Genomic DNA, 20,603 nt, shown 5'->3' with positions numbered 1-20,603 from the left:
CTTGTAATTAATGTTTATTAATTTCAATGAAACTGTTCGTTCGTGCATGTATTAATATGTGTTCGCTGTAAACTCAGCAAATGTAAGGGAATGGTTGCAGACAATTATAGAAAGGCTTCATAATATCATTTTTTCTATATTAAACATGTGCTAAGCCTACTTTATCCCATTAAAAGGCAAAAGTTTAATACTGATCCCGAATACCAAATTTTACAAATTTCGTATTCGGGAATTATTAATATCCATTCAACTCATTTTACCAATGCAAGTTATCTGACGGAAACTATATCTCATGAAAACTTTATTGGTTTCACATGAAATTCCAAATTTTATTAAACCAGCAAGAGCCGAATTATTGCAATAAAATTTTCTCGCGTTTTGTCTCTATGTGCTCCAGAAGATTGTCAGACCGAAAGAAAAATTGGACAACTAGACAGAGCTGTCCAATTGTTGTATTTAAGTATTTTAAGAAACTCACTAGAAAGTTCTGAACTCGACTTCTATTAATTTTGACTCTGATACATTTTCAAGATACTGAAAGGTTTTAATGCGAGTTTAAATCTCACACATTAGGGGAAATTACAATGAGTAATTATTGTAATTGTAATTACAATAATTACAATTACAAAGCAAATATGATTTTTATCAAACAACGTTATGTGAAATTCTTAAAATAATATTTCATGTAGTGTTTCAAAAATGCGTTTTCTGCATATGTTGCGCCCACAAAAAACTACTGCACAGCTCGAACACCAGTAAATAGCTAATGCAGTTTACTATCTGATTTATACTTCAAATAAATAAAAGTTAATATTTATCTACTGTATACACTTGGATCTATGGCCACTAAATTTTGTAAGGTATGACTGTCTGAATAGGGGATGACCATAGACTATTAGAACCCACAATTTTGACTCCTTATCCTGCATGTATTATTAAGTTTTTAATTTATATCTCAGAATTCTCAAACTTATCTTGACCAAATTTTGCATGACATTCCCACTTCACTGTTTGAAACCCGTATGCTATGATTGAATCCTATAGTTTTAGATCCAAGGTAAGTAGTAGTCCGGTCACTACAAACCAGATCAAGATCAAGAAAAGATAAGTAATCGTGACGTCATGAGTATGGAATGTTTGTAATTTCCCTGGGGGAAATTCCAAACATTCCATACTCATGACGTCACGATTACATATCTTATCTTGATCTTGATCTGGTTTATAGTGACCGGATTACTACTAAGGTAATTTATTATCCCAATGTATGCAGTTTTTGTCTTATATTTCAAGAACCGTTGGACCTTCCCCTTTCTTCATCAAATTTTACACACTTTCTATTTTACTATAAAACTAGATGGACCCAATATTTTTTCTTTTTTTAAATAGTTTATTTAACAATTCAATTGCTTATTTTTACTTATACTAAGAGATCCCTTGCTATATTATTGGTTTATTTTCCCCCTTTCTCTCCTTATAAATTTGTCACTTAATAAAAGATACCTATATAACAAAAAACAGTTGCTTACGATGTGGCAATATTTTTACTTGTTTTCAAAATTTAACAATCAGATCCTACTTCAGATTATTCTTACATATTCAAATTAAATAAATAATTTATGTCATTTCCATTTTACAAATAAAATTTAGGTTTGGAAACACTTAAATTTTATTATATGATCCTGATAGTAAGTGGTAAGCATTTAATAATTTTCCTCGTTTTTAATTTTTTGGGGGGGAAAAGTGTTCTAAATAATAAAATTTCAAATGCTAGTTTTAAAAATGTAGTTAATGAAGTTTCTCTTCGGTGATTTCATCGAATGCGATGAATTTGCAAGGAATATAATAGCAAAGTTCGGCATTTTCTATATGATTCCCAAAACTGCCTTTGTTCATTTTATGGTTATATTTTAAAAAAAGATAATCTACATAATCAACACTGAAAAGCTGTAGTCTGTCTGTAAATTTCACTCTCTAAATCTGTCTTCTGATTTCAACGAATATTTTGATGATGGTTCTCGTTCATTTTACTTTGATATTTTTACTTTAAAGTAACTAATTTGTACTGACTGAAACAAAGGAAACAACTAGATTTATGCATTCTGTTGGGATTTATATAATAAGCTAAATTCAGTTGCATGCGCTCATTTTCTTCACTTCTATTCATCTTTGACTTGCCACCAAGTACCAAGTTGGATCGAGTCAAAAAATAAACTACTATAGAATTAGTACTAATAAATTACTTTAATTTTCTACCCCCCATAACTTAAAAGTATATCAGCAGTATGTTTAGATGAACAGTGCCAATACCCTGGTGGTTATCAAAATCCTGCAAAGAGGGAGAGAACTCAAAAATGCTTCAAGCAGGGAAGACATAATTCATTTCTTAAGTTTACAGATGTAAAGTATTTGGATGCAATTCGAGTTGTGATCACGGAATCTTCCAACAAAAAAAAGTTCCTGAGGATATAACGAACTGCGACTTGCCCTCTTATGTTTCGATTGATATTCACAGTTACAACTAAAAAATTAAACAAAAGATTCAGACTCAAAAAAATATTGTAATCTTGGTCTTGCCTCAATTTTTACGAAACAGCTAAAAAAAGGTTTAGCAGAAGTTCGTAAATAGATTGGCTGCGGTCAGTATATTACTAGACCTTGGCGGGAAATACTAGACCCGTCTCTGATCGCCTTACTTCATGTAAGGCGATCAAAGTTTCCCCGTCTGATTTCTAGAAGAATTAATTGCTTTTCTCACTTCATTTCTTAAATTTCAGAAAAGATACCTAAACCAAACTTTTTTACGTAACGCTTTTTACTGCAGTCCACCTTAGACTAATAATCTAGACAGAGTAAATTCAAGATTTTTTTCTAGATTATCAGTTTTCTGAAAACAATAAAGGATTATCTAGAGAACAGATTTTCCAGTGACTTTTGTTTTCAACTTTTGCTGTTTCTCACGCTAAAAAAAATCTATAAAAAGAAAAAAAGAATGAATGAATAAATGAAATATCCTGTGGGACCTCATGGTAACTTCGACTTCTATGATACTAGATCAATAGTGAATGACTTCAATTTACTATCGATCGATCATTTCTAGTCATCGCCCACAGAAAGTTTTCTCAGTTGGTTTATTTATTTAGTTAAAAGTTTGGTGCAAGTCGGCAGTTTTTCTTTTTTCCTGAAAGAAACTACGATGTTTTTAATTCCAAAATTCATAAAACTGAGGAGATTAACCTGCTATATACTGGCCAGTCCTTGTGCTTAATGCGTCTGGATAGAATTCCACTATTTCAGTACTAGAAGTTCATAATACAGCCACGAGACAACACAGAAACTATGATATAGATCACAAACCCAGATTATGTCCAAAGGATAATATTTCAGATATGCCATGCCAGCCTGGTTGACGCTTGGCTCACGTATCCGTTCTCCAACCAACAGTCCGCTAGTTCGAATATTATGTTGGGCAAATTGGTGTGAGATGAAACTCATGGTTTTGTGAGACTGATTGGAGGCATGAAGTGGTCAGTAAAAGTTCCATGTTTGGTTTGAGAAGTTTCCGGATTATGTAAAAATAAAGTATAAAAATTTACAAAACAAATTACAAAATACCTTAGACTACCCCACGGGGCTATTGTACTTATAGATATACAACATTTCGTGAGTGGGAGTCACATTAAAAATATTTTAATCCAAAGCGGGTAAGAATGTAATGAAAAAAATTAAAACATAAATGTATGCTACGCAGAGCATAAAGCAATCCCCCCCCCATTATTGGATCATTTTCATGCTGGTTTTTCCTGGCCCTCAGTGTGCCCCCTCGGAAACCGAAATATATTTCTAGAACTGAAAAAATGATATTGATGTATAATTATCAAACTCGTGTGGTTATGTAAAAATGTCATACTGTCAAAGTGTGTGTCTGAACTTGGGATTGATCCGATACATATCATTTAGTAACTGAGGAAATGAATTCTGGGCTAACCTTGATGGGTTGTTATTTGGGTAGAAAGACAACTGGAATTGGGTATTGGGTATCAATATGTGTGTTCTGAAACTGAATATTTTGAGGGAGAAAAAAAACCAATACCTTCTTCTTCTTACTCTACTCTCCATATGGGTGATGAATATATATGACAGGGGTGGGCAAGTTCTTCGGTAATAAGAGCCTACAAAGAGAGAGAGAGAGAGAGAGAGAGAGAACTCAAAAGTGCTTCTAGCAGGGAAGACATAATTCATTTCTTAAGTTTACAGATGTAATGAATTTGGATGCAATTCGAGTTGTGATCACGGAATTTTCCGACAAAAAAAGTTATGTAATACGTTTTTGAATGTTCAAGAGCCGCAGAAAATATTTCAGAAATACGTCTCTCAGCAGTGCAGAAGTAGATAGGAATTTGTTCCATTGCCTGTTTAAATTTTGAGTTCTCTGGAGCGCGAATTGCAATCACATCACCAATATTCTTTTTTACAAATTCTCCATGGCTGTAAGGTACTTCACTTCGAGCAATATTCCAAGCTATAACAAAACTAGTTTTAGTACCAAAACCACTTTTTACAGAGGGAAAATAGGTTATTTTTTGAGTGACTAAATTAGATTTCAATCTTTTTATCTTGTTTTTTTCGTTCTGATTCAGAAGGAAATTCAGATGCAAACTTTTTATGATTACATTCGTGGTGACACTTTACATTACTGGCTTTAAAATGGCTGATGGTTGTATGACAGATAAGACACAAAGCCCTTCTACCCTTAACAGTAAAAGCAAAATCGTCCTCCCATTGTTGGTTAAACACTCACATTTCTTGTTCGTATTTCAATTTTATACTCTTCTGTTACTCAGGCATTTTAAACAAGAGTTTTATAACTTTCACTAAAATCAATCATAATTAATTATTAATCAGAAAAGTACTTATCTACACTAAAATTCACTAGTCATGTTCCGTTACCACCACAAGCACGTAACTTGTGAAGAGTGATGGAAGAAGGCATGAAGAGTGATGATGCACAGTCCAGGCAACAGAGGCGGTTGGTAATGCAGCGATCATAGTAGTCACTTTTGGAAATAAATTTGGCGAGAGCGACACAGGCCATAAAATGTCGAAACACTTTTTGCCAACCAAATACGATAATAAAAACCACATCAACAACCCTTTTGGCCGGAAACATTTAAAAGCTAAAAATGTAAAGTCACAATATGTTTCTTTTACTTATCTTAAAAGTATTTACGAAATAAAATATTCTAATATTGGTACACACTATATATATATATATATATATATATATATATATATATATCTTCCTCTTCTACACGTTATTCCCGCTTCCTATGCAGGGTCCGCGTCTTATTTAGATGCGACTTCTTGATAGTACTACTCCCAACTGACCCGTCGCCTGGTCTGCCGCTGGGGTGGATATATTTTTGCCTGTAGAGGCACGGGGCCGGTTTTTCTGCTTTAAATGCCAGATAAACTGGCGGAAAAAGCCCTACTGACCGCGCCCAAGACCGGCTAACTTGGCTATGCCTGAGGAAGATCCTCAAATTCCTCACGTCTACAACGGGAATCGAACCTGGGACACTCCTTCCCCAGGCATATGGTTGCGAAGTGCAAAGCCACTAGGCTAACCGCGCGGTCTATATATATATATATAATATACTATAGAAAAAAGGCAATGAAAACCAATATTGTCCTGAGAGCCGCAGTTTTCCAACTCCTGATATACGATCATTCGTTTTCTCCATAGTTTCCTTTAATTATTGTCTGTTTCAATAAATATGCATTTTTACGTATAGCATCTAAATCAACCTAGAATGGCTGTTGCATAGTTCGCGTGTGAAATGTATATAATATAGATTCTATTCTTTTTATCCTAATTAGTTCAGAACACACCACTTTAACGACCTCTCCGTGGTGTTGATTCCATAGATGTCTGTGTGGATTCCATCCACACAGACATCTATGGTTATGGATGTGGTTATGGAATCCACAAGACATTCCACAATCTCTTAATGGAAGAAGATGCAATGGTGACATCGGTCGATGTTGCGATTGATTATGTCTGTTGTGTGTTCCTCGAACTAGTTCTTACAGGAAAATCCTGTCACATGGCTCATTAATTTCTTGGAAGAATCTATCTCAGAATATGTGCAATATGGCAAAGTGCAGGTGGGTTGTTTCGAGACACCAGTAGGAAAAGGTCATTAGTCAGTAGTAACATGTCCTAATTATTCTAACGAACAATACCGCCTTCATCAATCTTCCTTGTTGAAGGCGGTATTGAAACTATGCACGAAAGGATTCATTATCCCAAGGTGTATATGCAATACGCGTGGCCGTTCATATGATTCATTCAACAAGAATCGCGACTCATTGGAACAGTAGATGTTTTTTCCATTCCATCGGGCATGTCCCTAACTTCGCAGCAACCATTTTCAACGATGAGGTCTTCATTGTGGATAAGGTACCGTTCTTTTATTTTCAACCACACCAATGGTTGCGAATAAAAAAAAAATAGGTTTCTCTCATCAAAGCTTTAAAAAATCATTCTACCAGTTAAAGAGAATGGTGATTAAGTTTCAAACGAAATGTCCGTAAAGTGACCAAACTTGTAATATCTTACGATGAGGGAGCTAAAAAGATCTGATAAACACCTAGAACAAAAATGATATTAAAGCAACTGATATAACCACAGGAAATAACATATCTTAAAACTCTTTAACTCCCATGTTTCATCAAATTGTAATAGTTTGTTCTTTTTTTTAGGGTATATAAAAAGACATGTCAGACAACTCAATTCCTACATGGTCATTATCACAATTTTAGTCCCCCTCCTCGTATATATGGAAGTACATAGAGAATATATCACATTAGAGTATTAGATAGAAATATGATAAGAGTTAAATGAAGCCAAAAATAAATGAAAATAAAAATATCTAAATGCAGCTAATATTGTGTAACTTGAATTACCATTATTACTCGTTTTTAATCAAAATGAAAATAATAAAAAAATTTAAAAAAAACATCATCATCCTAAGCTGGAATACCATACAAATTACTGCATATGCACTTGCGGTGCTTAATTTCAAGTGTCCACGCTGAAAACTTACGGCCGTGCCCCAACAAGAAAAAGAAAGAAAGAAATGATAGTGAATAAGTGGACTTCTCCTTCGCTTGCTCTTCTTCCATCTCTGCTTTATAATACACAGAAGGTGACTTCATCTGCAATACCCGACAGTTGGAAAAGTTCCACGCGTTTTCCAATAATGGCTGAGAGTTCGGTCTTTCGAATATGATAAAAGTTTTGAAATTTGGCTTCATCGTTCTGGGTCCATACTTTCAACTTCAGTCTCTCCTGTTTACTCGTTTCTTCCTACGGATCCCTGAGTGGGTGAGTGATCTGTTGTTTATGATTTTCCTTCCGACACTGCGAGTTGTGTGGTGATGATGATTGAATCTTTTATAGTCTTCCATGTGGGTCAAGGTTATAAAAGTGCATCAGTAGTCCTGTGGGGAATTTTATTATCTCTTTTTTTCATGAATTCATTGGAAAGTAATAAAACTGCGCTGTCTCCATCATGGTTACCCTGAGGTTTCTACTGACTTAAATTTCTCATATATTTATTATCACCGGCTCTATTTGTGTTGTTGCTGCTATATACTTGAATATCGTTACCTTTTCTTTGTTATTCAATGGAAAAAGTATAAAATTCATGAAATTCTATTCTCTGGTGATTTACAGAATCGCTATTTACAATATCTCACAAAATATTAAGATTTTCGGAGCACCATACTAATGCAGACAACATCGAATGCATCCTTATTTGCTTAACAATGTAAAGGATTCTCTAGAAAAAAAAATTATTATTATTATTATTATTATTATTATTATTATTATTCATAGTTACATTTAGTAATAATATATGAAAGATTAAGAATAATCCGTGATTTGAAAGTGAAAATATACAACGTGATATTAAAAAAAATTAAAAAAAAATGATAGCCACATACCTCTTGCAAATGTGACTGCAGCCATGAATGTTATTATAATTAAAGATAATTAATTCATTAATTTGTGCCAGCATAATTAATGAGGCCCTAATCAACATGCAGATTGAAAAAGTTATCAAGAAAGGACACACACACACACACACACACACACACAGAGAGAAGGAGGAAATTATACAATAAAAATTGAGTTTACTGACGCTTTGTTTTATAAGAAGGGCTGCGTCAGTCGACAGCTTAAGGCAATCATTGTTTATTCAAATAAATCACTGCTGTATTTTAATGTACCCCTATGTTCTCTTTTGGTTTAGTTCCTCCGAGAGAAATAGCAATACTGGACGAAAATGATCAAGAACTGTCTGGTGTTATCGGGCCATACGACGAGGGTAAAGATTTAAATCTCAAGTGTGAAAGCTTAGGAGGTAAGAAACAGACTGACATTTGCTTTCTGTGCATATTGAAGAATTGTGTGCTTAGATTAGTTTACTATGAAACGCACTTTGCTTGAATCCTTCGGTAATTCATTTTAGTTCTGATGACAATCCTGCTCACAAAAGATAGGAATTGTATTTCGCATTTAGTATTCTGAGTTGATTAAGGTTTCGATAATCTGATTTAAGTTACTTTCAGATCTTCAGTAAGCAGATTGGAGTTCTCATACTGTGCAATGAAAATCATTTGCCATTGTTTTATTTAAAAATTATATTAAATTTGAATAATAATTTTTCATTTAATTTGATAACGTTTCGTTTTAAAGTTATGTTCTTTCTAAAACAAAATTATGGAGGGGAACTTATCCAATCCATTACATTTATTTAGCTTTAATCGGCACTGCATTTTTAATCCATACCTGAAAGTGCTGTATTTTAGCAAACAATTTTTTCCCACCTATTTCGTTAGGGGTCAGTAACATCAACTGGTTTGCTCGTAAATGACAGCATGGAAATTTTTAGAGATCGACATATAATCGAATTTTTACGCGTCAAAAATTCTTAAATGCATTAAAAATAAATCAGACTCTTATAGGAATCAGTTTGTTTAATTAACAACGAAATTATGGCAATACTTTTTCCTGAAAAACAATGCTTGTCAGCGTCATTTTCAGAATTCTGCAGGAGGTATTTTAACTTCGCAACTCCTAGCTTAGACTTCCTATCAACTTTGCTATGTTCTTCCAAGCTTCATTCCCCCCAAACTATTGGCAGTCCGGTAGAACAAAATAAATGGAAAATGTATTTTAAGAATTAGGTCAACCTTCTTCAAATTAGTTTTAATTTCACGATGGTTGACCACTGGTTAGTGTTACTTTACCCTAGAAACTACTGCATGACTGTCACTAGATCACGCGAGGCGTATTGTTACTTCTAACACTTACAGTCACTTGTAACATAAGCCGTTAGCATCTCCAATAACTTACGTCACATGCTAAAATAGACTACGATTAGCACGCCAAATGTCTTTAATTAGTAAGATCAAAGGTCCCTTATATCATATCTCATTGGCTTCGTCTATACTGTTTCCGAGCGATCAGATTTCAGAATTCAAGCTTAGTATCGAGACAAATTCTCTGGTTAAATAAAGGATTTCCTTTTCACATCTGTCAGCTACTTCTCTCCACCATAGTTGTAGATGTCTGGGTATGTGAGATGAGAAAGTGAATCTCCATTCGCCTTGCTTTCCGTCACTCCATTTCTCCCATTGTAACAAACTTTTAACTGCGCAGCATAACTTCGGATGCGACTTATGCATGGCATCTCCAGTTACTTGCAACAAATCACAGAAATCTGCCTTTTCAGTCACAGAATTTCGTTTGTGAAGTCGTTCGCGTTTAAATTAAGGTGTAGTGAATATTCACTCCCATATAACGAGATATATTTCAAAGTACTTTGAATTCTCTTTAATCTGACTGGTACTGAAGTGCAAATAACATGCCAACGTTGTTAATCTTTGAAAATTGTACTGTAAAGTGACCTTTATGTACAAATGTGCTTCAACGTAACACAATTCCATGCGAATTCTATCTTAACCAAAGAGAAAATGAAGAAGCCATTCATTTTGTAGTTTTGCATCGTTAAATATTGAAATAAATTAAAAATGAAGAAAAATATTATTAATCTATCGTAAAATATTAAGAAACATAAAATGACTCGTATATTTCAGTGAAAAATTAAGGGGGCGAAAGGAGTGATAAAAATTACCTAGCGTGAATAATAATTTGAAAATGTGTGCAAATTAAAATGTAATTAGAATTGGATACAAAAGTTTTTTATGTGTTCCCACCCACTAAAGGTTATTAGTAAACCTATAGTACACTTGGTATCGTAAATTGGCTAAGAATTGTTTTCCATTTTTATCAATTTTATACATATATTTTTTGTAATGTTTTATGTTTGCATAGTCCGGAAACCCTGCTCTAGATCAAACGTGGAACTTTTTCAAACCACTTCAGGCCTGAAATAAGCGGGGGATGGTCTCACACCGGACAATGAAATTCATCTCCCACCTAAAGACAATCACAAACATCCATGCCCACAGCTGAATTTGAGCCCGCGACCTATTGGTTGGTTAGCGGGTACGCTAACCACTCATCCAACCAGGCCAGTCATATGTAAATGAGTTTCAGAAAGTACATGAATAGCATACAAATCTGTATATTTCACTAGTCAATAGCTTTACTTCCATTAATCCCTTATTTTCTGCAAGAAGAAACAGAGAAGTGTACAGCCCAAATTCCACCAATCTTCATTCAGTCCCCAAGGCTCACATAATCAGAGTTTCTACTTTTTTGACACTAGATGAAGTTGTAGTTCTATCACGTATTAACATTTGCGATTGCTGCCCATTTATGTAACTGTGATAGAGCATGCATACAGAGACCGAATCCTACAAAGACGCAGGAAATGCGTGTATCTGCTATGTTTAGACAAATTCGGTTTAGACAAATTCGGTACAAAGCCTCATAGAATATCTATTGATAATGACTCACAGCAGTCAATTTTGCAGTCGTTGAATTACAGCCAAAGCAATTAAGGCATTGACGACAGTGTATTATGTCCGCGTGTTTGGAGGTGTTTTTCTGGTCGTTTTGCGAAATGCAAAATCCTAGTTTCCAGGAGTAAAATTTTTCAGTACCCTGCTGAATCTTCCGTTGAAAAGCTTTTATAAAGGTTTCTCATTTCCTGGAAGAGATTCGAATGGAGGTTTTAACAACCAAAGAGCATCGTCGATAGAGAGTGACTATCAGCAGGGAAGCCCTCAATAAATAACTACTTCAATTTCCTTTTCCTTTGGTCTGAAAGACCTGAGTTTGAAAAGCTCTTATAAAAAGTTATAAGGATATTTTATACGGAATGTTTATCATTTTTTTCTAATTTGAGGCCAGTTAACAGGTCTTATGTAGAGATGAAAATTTTTTTTTTGTCCTTCGAGAAAAATCGAGTTTTTATCTCGTAAAACAAACAGACTAGAAGAAATACGATGTCCCCATAGTCTTAATTGCTTCTACCTTAATTTCAAATAATTTGAACTCACTGAAAACATAAGCAAAGCAAATTGGGCATACTAACTCATTATGGCCAGCAGGTGGCACCAGATGTACTACAGTGCCAGTATGTTGATTTCAATCGCTTTAAAACGTAATTTATCAATGACAAAGAGTCCGAGACGCGAAATGATTTACTTGATTTTTTAAACTTTCTCCTTTTTTTTAGAAGATGTTCGTGACGGTTTCTTGTACTTATATTTATCTAAAAGCCTTGGAGCATAGAGTCTTTATAAAGAATGGTGCAATGTTATTATGAATTCAATTGTAAGAAGGCATGTTTGATGAGACGTTTTTTGTTTGTTTTTTTAACTTTGTGGTATTTTGTTATTTAAGGTTAGTTTAGGTTTTGGGGTCATTTTTAGTATCTATAATTTAAGACGTTTTATTTATTTATTGGTAAATTGTTGTTAAATTTATTTTTCTTATTTTTTAAAAACACTCGAATTTTTAATGGTTCCGAAGTACTCAGAACATCCCTTCAAGTGGTACCAGTCACGTAATCTGTAACGTATATCTTGTAGTTTTGGTTACAGCTCTCTCTTCATGTCTTCCATCCAAGAGGGTCGAATTTCATGCATCCCTCTAATTGTGCGCGCCTTGTATCTGTAAATATGTGGCATTCAGCAGGCTGGTTTGCCTGCTTGTGGAAAGAAAACCTCCAGGTTAACAGGATGAAAAATTGGCTACCTCCGTAAGAGACTGGCTTTAACTTCCCTTGATAAATCCCTTATAAAGACCCTTCGGGTCCTGCACGGGATTAACCCAAATCTTTCCAATCAAAGGCCATTGCCGATATGGGCTGAGCAACGCAATTGCCACTAGCTGTCTATTTGCACTAAAGTATCGTCTAATTATTGTGAATTACAAATCACACTTTAAAACTTTGAATTCTAGAAGTGACTGAATTTACGGCAGAACCAAATAGCATCAGCTAAATGAAGTATGAGCATTATGATTCAGAGTTTTATTTGTCAAAAATGCTTAAAAATCAAGTACTACTGATATATTTTTCAGGTTAACTTTTAGTATACGAAAGCATCTCTGCAGCCAATTTTACAGAATCAATAATTTAAAAATAAAAATAAAATCCCGTGATTATTCTTGAAATAATTGTGCTGCCATCTCTTGTAGAAATCAACAATGGTTAATGCAATATCACTTGCAAAAGTTCCTGAACTGGACACAAAATTCCAAATATCAAAACATAAACAAAACTTAAAACATAGCTACTGATTTCTGTAAGAGTAGCGCCGTTCTCTAAAGTTGCTGAAGCAATTCTGACATACCTTTTTTTCATATATACAAATATAAATATATTTAATATATAAATTTGGTGGCAGAAATTACAATAAAAGTAGCTATAATTAAAAGAAACACACGTATTAACCGCAGTGAAAGTTATTTAATTGTAAATATTTCATCCTAAGTATCTTAGGACATCATCAGTATAGTAGTTTAAACAATAATAGGAATAACATACAGTTAGTGCGCATGATTACAATAGAATCTCATTAAACGTGCGTAACGTGTTACAGAAGTAAAAAAAAAAAACTAACAATAATTATTTTACACAATTTTGTATGACAATTTCCCACACTTGAGGAATAGTAAGAACGTCGTTGCGGTTTAAATTTGGTCTGTGTAGTAGAGCTTCAGAACTTTCTTTATATAAACGTTCATGTTTATATAAAGATCTGTGTAAAAGTTTAGACTTTTCCCAATGGATCCTATGGCTTGGATTTTCAATTCCGTGATGAGAGAGGCCAGATTTCTGCGGTTTAAAAAGACGAATGTGGTCTTGATGTTCCGAGATGCGTTTCTGAACAGACCTACCTGTCTGTCCAAAGTAAGACAATTTGCATGAGCATGGAATCTCATAAACACCAGGCAACATCAAAGGTGAGAGTTTGTCCTTAGGAGAAGGTAACAAGTTGTAAATCTGGTTGATAGGTTTGTAAGTAGTGGCAAAATGGCATTTCTTCATAATTTTAGAAAGACGTTCGGAGATGCCTTTGACGTAAGGTATGGGAATCCCATGGACTTCTTCTTGTCTGTACAAAATTAATAACGGAAAAAACTCACGTACAAAGATTATTTAATAGTATAATTTTCGCCTGTGTATCACAGGCATCTTCAGTACATTAAGCTCAAATTGACACACAGGCGAAAATTATACTACTAAATAATCTTTGTACGTGAGTTTTTTTCGTTATTAATTTTGTATCGATATGTCCACTCACGGTATATCTCTTTTAAAACTTCTTGTCTGGTTTGATGTCTGGGAAAGTGACTGATGATTTTTTGAGTTGTTTTAGGATTATATCCATTTAGGATGGCTGTATTTTTGATTACTTCTAATTCCTGGTTTCTTGATTACTTCTAATTCTATCTGGCCTCTCTCAACAGGGAGTTCAAAATCCAAGCCATAGGATCCATTGGGAAAAGTCTAAACTTTTACATAGATCTTTATATAAACATGAACGTTTATTTAAAGAAAGTTCTAAAGCCCTACTACACAGACCAAATTTAAACCGCAACGACGTTCTTACTATTCCTCAAGTGTGGGAAATTGTCATACAAAATTGTGTAAAATAATTATTGTTAGTTTTTTTTTACTTCTGTAACACGTTACGCACGTTTAATGAGATTCTATTGTAATCATGCGCCCTAACTGTATGCTATTCCTATTATTGTTTAAACTACTGTACTGATGATGTCCTAAGATACTTAGGATGAAATATTTACAATTAAATAATTTTCACTGTGGTTAATACGTGTGTTTCTGTTTAATTATGAACTCACCACAGATTTCGTTATTTAAAAAAAGTAGCTATAATTAATAGACCATCTGCACTTTCCAGTCATCAATGAGCTATGCGTTCACCCTGCACTGTGGCAAGGATGTTTTTATAGGATTTTACGATTTTTTTAATCGGGTGGAAGACTAGCATCCTGTTGGAGAACTGGAGGAACTTTTCAAGTCAGCTCAGATCTTTAATAAATAGGTTTCTGGTCTCCCATTACACGAGGAAAATTGCCTGCAACCTAAAAAATTCACAAAACATCCATACCACAGTGGATTTGCCCTTTTCCTCTTTTTATTTGAATCCCACCCATGAAGGATTGGCACTAAAGGTTAATCCATGTTTGTTCTATATCGGAGTCCTATACGGGATTTTGTTCTGTCAGTTAGTTCCTTAAGATTGCTCTGTTGATGCAATTTAGTGCTAAATTACATCAACAGTGCTCATAAGCTGAAGAGCTCATGAGCTCTTCAATGATAATAAAATAAAAAATAAATAAATAAAAAGTGTATTCTATGCAGATCATTTCTATACCTCTACAGACAAAGAAAGGTGAATGTAATTAGCTACATTGCATATCTACACCTTGCTTACCTGTTGGCTAAGAAAGAATAAGTGCAGACTGAACAGCGTCCGCTTTACCTTATGACATGCATTTAATCACTAGAGTTAATGAAAGTGCTTAACGTACACATATTTTCTGACATGTGTATATGTTGGGGGGGGGGGGAGAGGTGCGCGCGTATATACATATATTGTAAAAAATAAATAATACATCTCCATCTTGATTATCGTAATAGTTTCAAGACAATAATTCTGATATTCAAAACTACTGCAATCATAGTATAATTATAATTCTCTCTCTCTCTATCAACAGGTACTCCTCCTCCTTCTGTCACATGGTGGAAGGGATCAACCGTAATAGACGACAGTTTCGAAGTTCTTTCTGAGGGGATTGTCCGAAACGATCTTCTACTTTTAGAGCTCCAAAAGTCTGACTTGATGACTATCATCACGTGTCAAGCGTACAACAACAACGTCACTGTGCCCATCAGTTCTTCTGTGAAGATAGATATGAACCGTAAGCAGCATTTAGAGATTGCATGAAGTGTCTGCTTTGAACCTAGATAAAGTAATTATGAAAAGTATTTTAATAACGATATAATGATTTTTAATGTTTTTTTTTTTAATTTTATTTTGTAATGCTTGCACACTTTGGGTTTTTTCAAACATTTTATTAATTCCTAAATTTATATTTAGCAATAAATTTGTTCATTTTAGATTCATGGATTATTTATTTATATTCAGGAAAGATCTTTGGAAGAGGGGAGAGAGAGAGAGAGAGAGAGAATACTACATCAGTAAAGGAACATACCTCGAAGCCACTGCATCAGTTCTCCATTCATGTTAACAATCGATTGTTCGTTGATCTCTGCGTCTGCGCGCACAGGGACTATTTCAACACAGGCTGGATTATTTATTCCATCTGTTTTTAATTTATTTCATTTTTAATTTTTTACGGATTATTTTTACGGCTTTTACCTTATGTTTATAGAACTACTTTTTGTTTTTCGACTTTCATTTGCACGGTAATTTTATAGTAGGTGAAATACTGGAAGCTTGGGTATCATCCGGGTATATAAGAAAACGGATAATAAATTAGTTCGAGAGTGGGGAAGGAAGTCTCTCGAAATAAAAATCGAAAGCAACATCCAAAATTGTATTCAAAAAGAGATCTGTAAGAAAGAGTATTCAATCTTGCGTTCATTCAAAATAATAATCAAAACTACATTAACTACAAATGCATTATATGATGATGAAACCGCTGATCTCTCTCTCTCTCTCTTCATTACTGAGAAACGCTTCTCCCTCCCTCTAATGGGGGAAGGATGGTTTTACTCCTCCCATGGTAACTCAATTTATCTTGGTAAAGATAGATTGAGTTACACATACAAAAACATTTGTGTATTTCTATGTGTGTATGAATGTATGAGTGTATTTTTAAATATGTTCGAAGGATATCACAAACATCCATACCCACTCCGGGATTCTAACCCCCACGTTGTAGTACGAATACGTTGACTACTCGGCCAACCACGTAGGCATAAATTCGTTATAATACGTCAAAGAAAATCTTGACTTCATTTCATGTCTGCTGTGGTACTTTTCATGATCTTAATGTGATATTTAATTAATACAATACCTGAAATATTTACGCTTATTTTTTCACTATATTTTAGTATTAAATGTCATTATTTGAGAGCTTTCGTAGCTCAGTCAGTATAGACGATGCACTTTGGTTGGATAAACCTGGGTTCGATTCTCGTCCAAGATGTGTGGGATATTTATTGAGTCTCTTTCTACTAAAGGTGAGTTAGCAGGTATCATACGAAGATAGGGGTTTTTTTTCGTCCTCAGAACAGGAACACCGGTACAGGAACACACACACGGATCTACTGTCATGAATACTTGAACTTAGGGGATGAAGCAGAGGAGTGACAAGCAGGCCACATTAATTCGTCGTAAACCCCTCATTAGGGGACTTTATCCATCCTAAGAGAAGGACGATAGGAGAAGGAAGGAATGTCATTATTTACACTTAAAATAGTAGCATTCCATTATTATCATGATTATAAGAAAAGAAAATTAAATTCAACATTCTTCAGAAATGGATTTCTATAATAATTCATTTAATGCTCGATGAGTGCAATAAATGACATTCTCTTTATTTCCAACATTTTAAAATAATCGTTGCCTGAAAACTGCATCGTCTGTCCGTGCGTGTGTGTATAAAAATATTACATATGATTTTTTTATATTATTTATCAATAGAACTGTAAGTGAAATCCGCTAGCGTCTTTTATTTCCCTTTGGGAAATAAAAGACCGTTTAGCCTTAAGTGTTGATGACTGAAGGGGAGGAGCCAACTCCAGTCACAGATAGGTGGTCCAACATTAATGATTTTCACATGCAGTCAGTGAGGAAAGCATGGCAAACAAATGATGCCATCTTGTGACTCTAAACCCTAACACTAGAGAGAGAGAGAGAGAGAGAGAGAGAGAGAAAAAAAATATCACAGATACTTACCCTCCATGTGTGACTCTAAAACCCTAACACTCGTTATTATTGTCTGCAATAATGTAAGTATTACGGTCAATTTTTTTGAGATATGGGATTAAAATTCCGAATTTCCAGAAATGAAATCCTACTTACCCATGAGAAAATAGTAACTCGAGAATGGGCTGAAAAAAAAGGCTTGAATAAATTTCCTATAGTTCCTAACGATCTTCTACGAAATTTAAACGAAACAAGATTCTACGAAGTTTAGAATATTGAGGGTCGAAGATAAAAGGTAAGGAAGTAAAGTGAAATCCAAAAAGCTAAGCTGGAGAGAGAGAGAGAGAGCATGTTCAAACTGACTTCCTACAAGAAGCGAAAAAGTAATCAAAAACATCGTAAAATTCAATCATTCATTAATCGCTCCGTATTATATTACAGAATTACAAAGCATGACAACAAAATATCCATGCTTCATTTATTTTATTTTTAAAATTCCACCTTCAATATCTCGTGTTACTGTGAATGAACACAAAACCTTCTTCTGGTATTTCACATTTTATTAGTTTTGTTTTTCTTCTCTCTCGTCACCTTTTATTGAAGAACATTGTTTTCTTCTGCTCCACTGGCTTTGAGTGGGTTTTCTTTATCTGCTACGAAAAGTTTAGTAAAGTTCTTCCACTGAAATCTTTTGTGCTGTTGTGAAAAGATCAAGCAATACAGAATTTTGAAACTCACTTCAGTATTAAACTACCTGCTAAGTACTTCTCTTTACCCTTCATTGCGGTCGAAGTATGATTGTATGACCTTAAGCTAATCGTATAACTATCAACAATATTAATTTGTCAGAGAAAATTTTCAGAAACTAACGTCTCAAAAAAAAATCATTTATCTCGTTAAGTAACAAAGTTTCATTAACCAGAAAGATATTATAAATGCAACTAAAAAAGAAAGGGAAAAATCAATTTATATCACGCAATAAAAACGCGACATTTTTAAAACTAATTTTCCAGAAATGATTAGTCATATTTCCATTACATTCTAAAGACGTGATAAATAAACCTGAGTAAGATTGATAACACAGAACGGGAGAAACTTCCGAAAATAATATAAACATCACTAACATAAACTTAGGAAACGTATTCAACAAAAAGCAGAAACATGCGCTTTCAAAACGGTTATTCATCTAAATAAAATTCAGTAAAATTTATTATATAATTGCTAAAAATAAATAAACTATGAACATTTAAAACTAAAAGTATTCAAAAGAATATATGTCATATTTGAGTAAATCTGGCATTCCTATTATAGTAATTCAGCCCGCCTGATTGGTCGAGCGATTAGTATGACTACTCACCCACTCTCCACCCAATAGGTTGTGGATTGAATCCCACTGTGGGCGTGGATGCTTTTGAAAGCCTGCTCTGGACGATAATGTGTAGCTCCTTGAGTTTATAAAGCTTCGCTTTCATACAAATGAAATAAATATAACTGAGTAGCGGACTGAAAAGTATCTACCACATCATTTTTGGAAGAACACAAGAGGTATGAATAAGACAGTTATTCTCCTTTTAAAGATATCTGTAGTTCTCGTATGCTATGAATATATACCTACACAATAAAAATACTGTTTATTGAAACACCAAATATTTGTAAATGAAAAGCTAAATCTGTCCTCTGTGATACAAAATCTAAATAGCTGTTTTCAAATAAGATAAGAACGTAAAAAAATTTGCTAAAATGCTCAAGACAAGAGCTGTACCCCCAGTAGTGTACCCTCTCTAAGTTTGTTCTAATTGACTGCTCCGTTGAAAAGAGGAGTAGAGAACACCGAGACGGCGTGCGATGTGATGAGTCAGAGAAGTCTTAACACATTGCCGACACTGAAAATTGGATCCTTTTGAAAAACAATACCGAACTCTTCTATAAATGAAGGAGAGTTTTGAAGTCTTTACATCACCCTGATCAAAGTTCTGAGAAATTCTGATTGGAAACAGTGTCTTTTTTATTAATTTACAACATTATATAGTTTACACATAAATTTGTTATTTATTCTCTTTATAATGATGCATATTATCTCATTCAGTCTTTTTGAAGAAATATTTTGAATACAGTTGTGTATGGAACTATATGTGAGATTTTAAAGCATAGTAGAAATCGACGATACCCTTTGTTTTGAAAGTGCTGGCTTCTGATTTTCATTTAAGCAGCCAGAAGCATTTTAAAAGCTTTTTGCATTTTTCTAGAAAGTTCTTATAAAAGTTCCTATGCATCTATGCATTTCATAATGATTCCCTATACGATCAGCATGGAAAGACTTCTTAAATGTACTTCAATCGCTTATACAAGTAAACATCCTGTTGTTCAATATTCTGTCAGAGTCACGAGAATATATTTGTTGGTACTACGAATTATAATTGCGTTTCGAATTTACTAAAGCAAAAAGGTAGTCGAAAACGATCATACAAATGCATCTTTTGTTTTTAAATAATAATAATATTCTAATATGGCGACGTCAGTCTTGGTCACTGGTTTACGTTTTTTAAACTAGACTCTAAACATAAAATTTTCACTAAAGTACATTCACTCTGCAGATTTCTTTGAATTACGTCATCACGTATCACAAAGAGCATGGCAGTTTCTAGCGAAAACGAAGGAAATTATCGACAATTCATGTTTTTTCCAAATATCAGTATCCCAAATACCAAAATTACCAAAGTTTACCAAACTTTTCATTTAAAAAGCATTAATTGCATAAAGCATAAATTGAGAAAAAATGTCAACAACTGTAGCTGAAGAACTCTATGTACCAGCATTTCTTATGCAAACTCTATGCTGTTGCATAGAATTTTCATAAGAAAACTCATATTTTGTTCTTTAAGTTTCTCCCTCTAAATCTTAATCTTAATTAATCTTACGTTTCGTGAAATATTAAAACGCACAATTTTTCCATTGAAATATCGATTCCTATCATTGACGTCGCACTTTAGCAGAGAAAATGGAGAGAATTAATTATTACTTTTATTTAAAAAATTATATACAATATTTGTTCTATTATTTTTCAAAATTCAGCGTATATCAGTACACTCTGCAGTGAATCCTACAAGATGAAGTTTTGTTTTTTTATCTAAAATTTGATCGTCCATGCTCATTTCAAGAGAGAAAGTTACTTTTATTATAGCTTTGAGTCTCGT

The 20,603-nt window shown here is 33.8% G+C and overlaps 1 protein-coding gene across 3 annotated transcripts in view; it reads left to right on the top strand.

Annotated features, from left to right (window-relative positions):
• The window catches only part of LOC150108703 (protein turtle homolog B-like), a 213,518-nt gene that overhangs the window by 146,173 nt on the left and 46,742 nt on the right, over nt 1–20,603 (top strand). For all 3 annotated transcript variants that reach the window (XM_090416171.1, XM_090416172.1, XM_090416169.1), the window contains 2 exons: nt 8,316–8,426; nt 15,230–15,433. In XM_090416171.1, coding sequence (XP_090272297.1) covers nt 8,316–8,426; nt 15,230–15,433 — 315 coding nt within the window. The remainder of the gene's footprint in view (nt 1–8,315; nt 8,427–15,229; nt 15,434–20,603) is intronic.

This window comes from Typopeltis vanoorti, chromosome 3, assembly GCF_054136105.1.
Source record: "Typopeltis vanoorti isolate ZY-2024b chromosome 3, IOZ_Tvanoo_1.0, whole genome shotgun sequence".
Lineage (NCBI taxonomy): Eukaryota > Metazoa > Arthropoda > Arachnida > Uropygi > Thelyphonidae > Typopeltis > Typopeltis vanoorti.
Note: the sequence above shows the minus strand (reverse complement) of the source record. Positions and strands in the feature narration are given on the sequence as shown.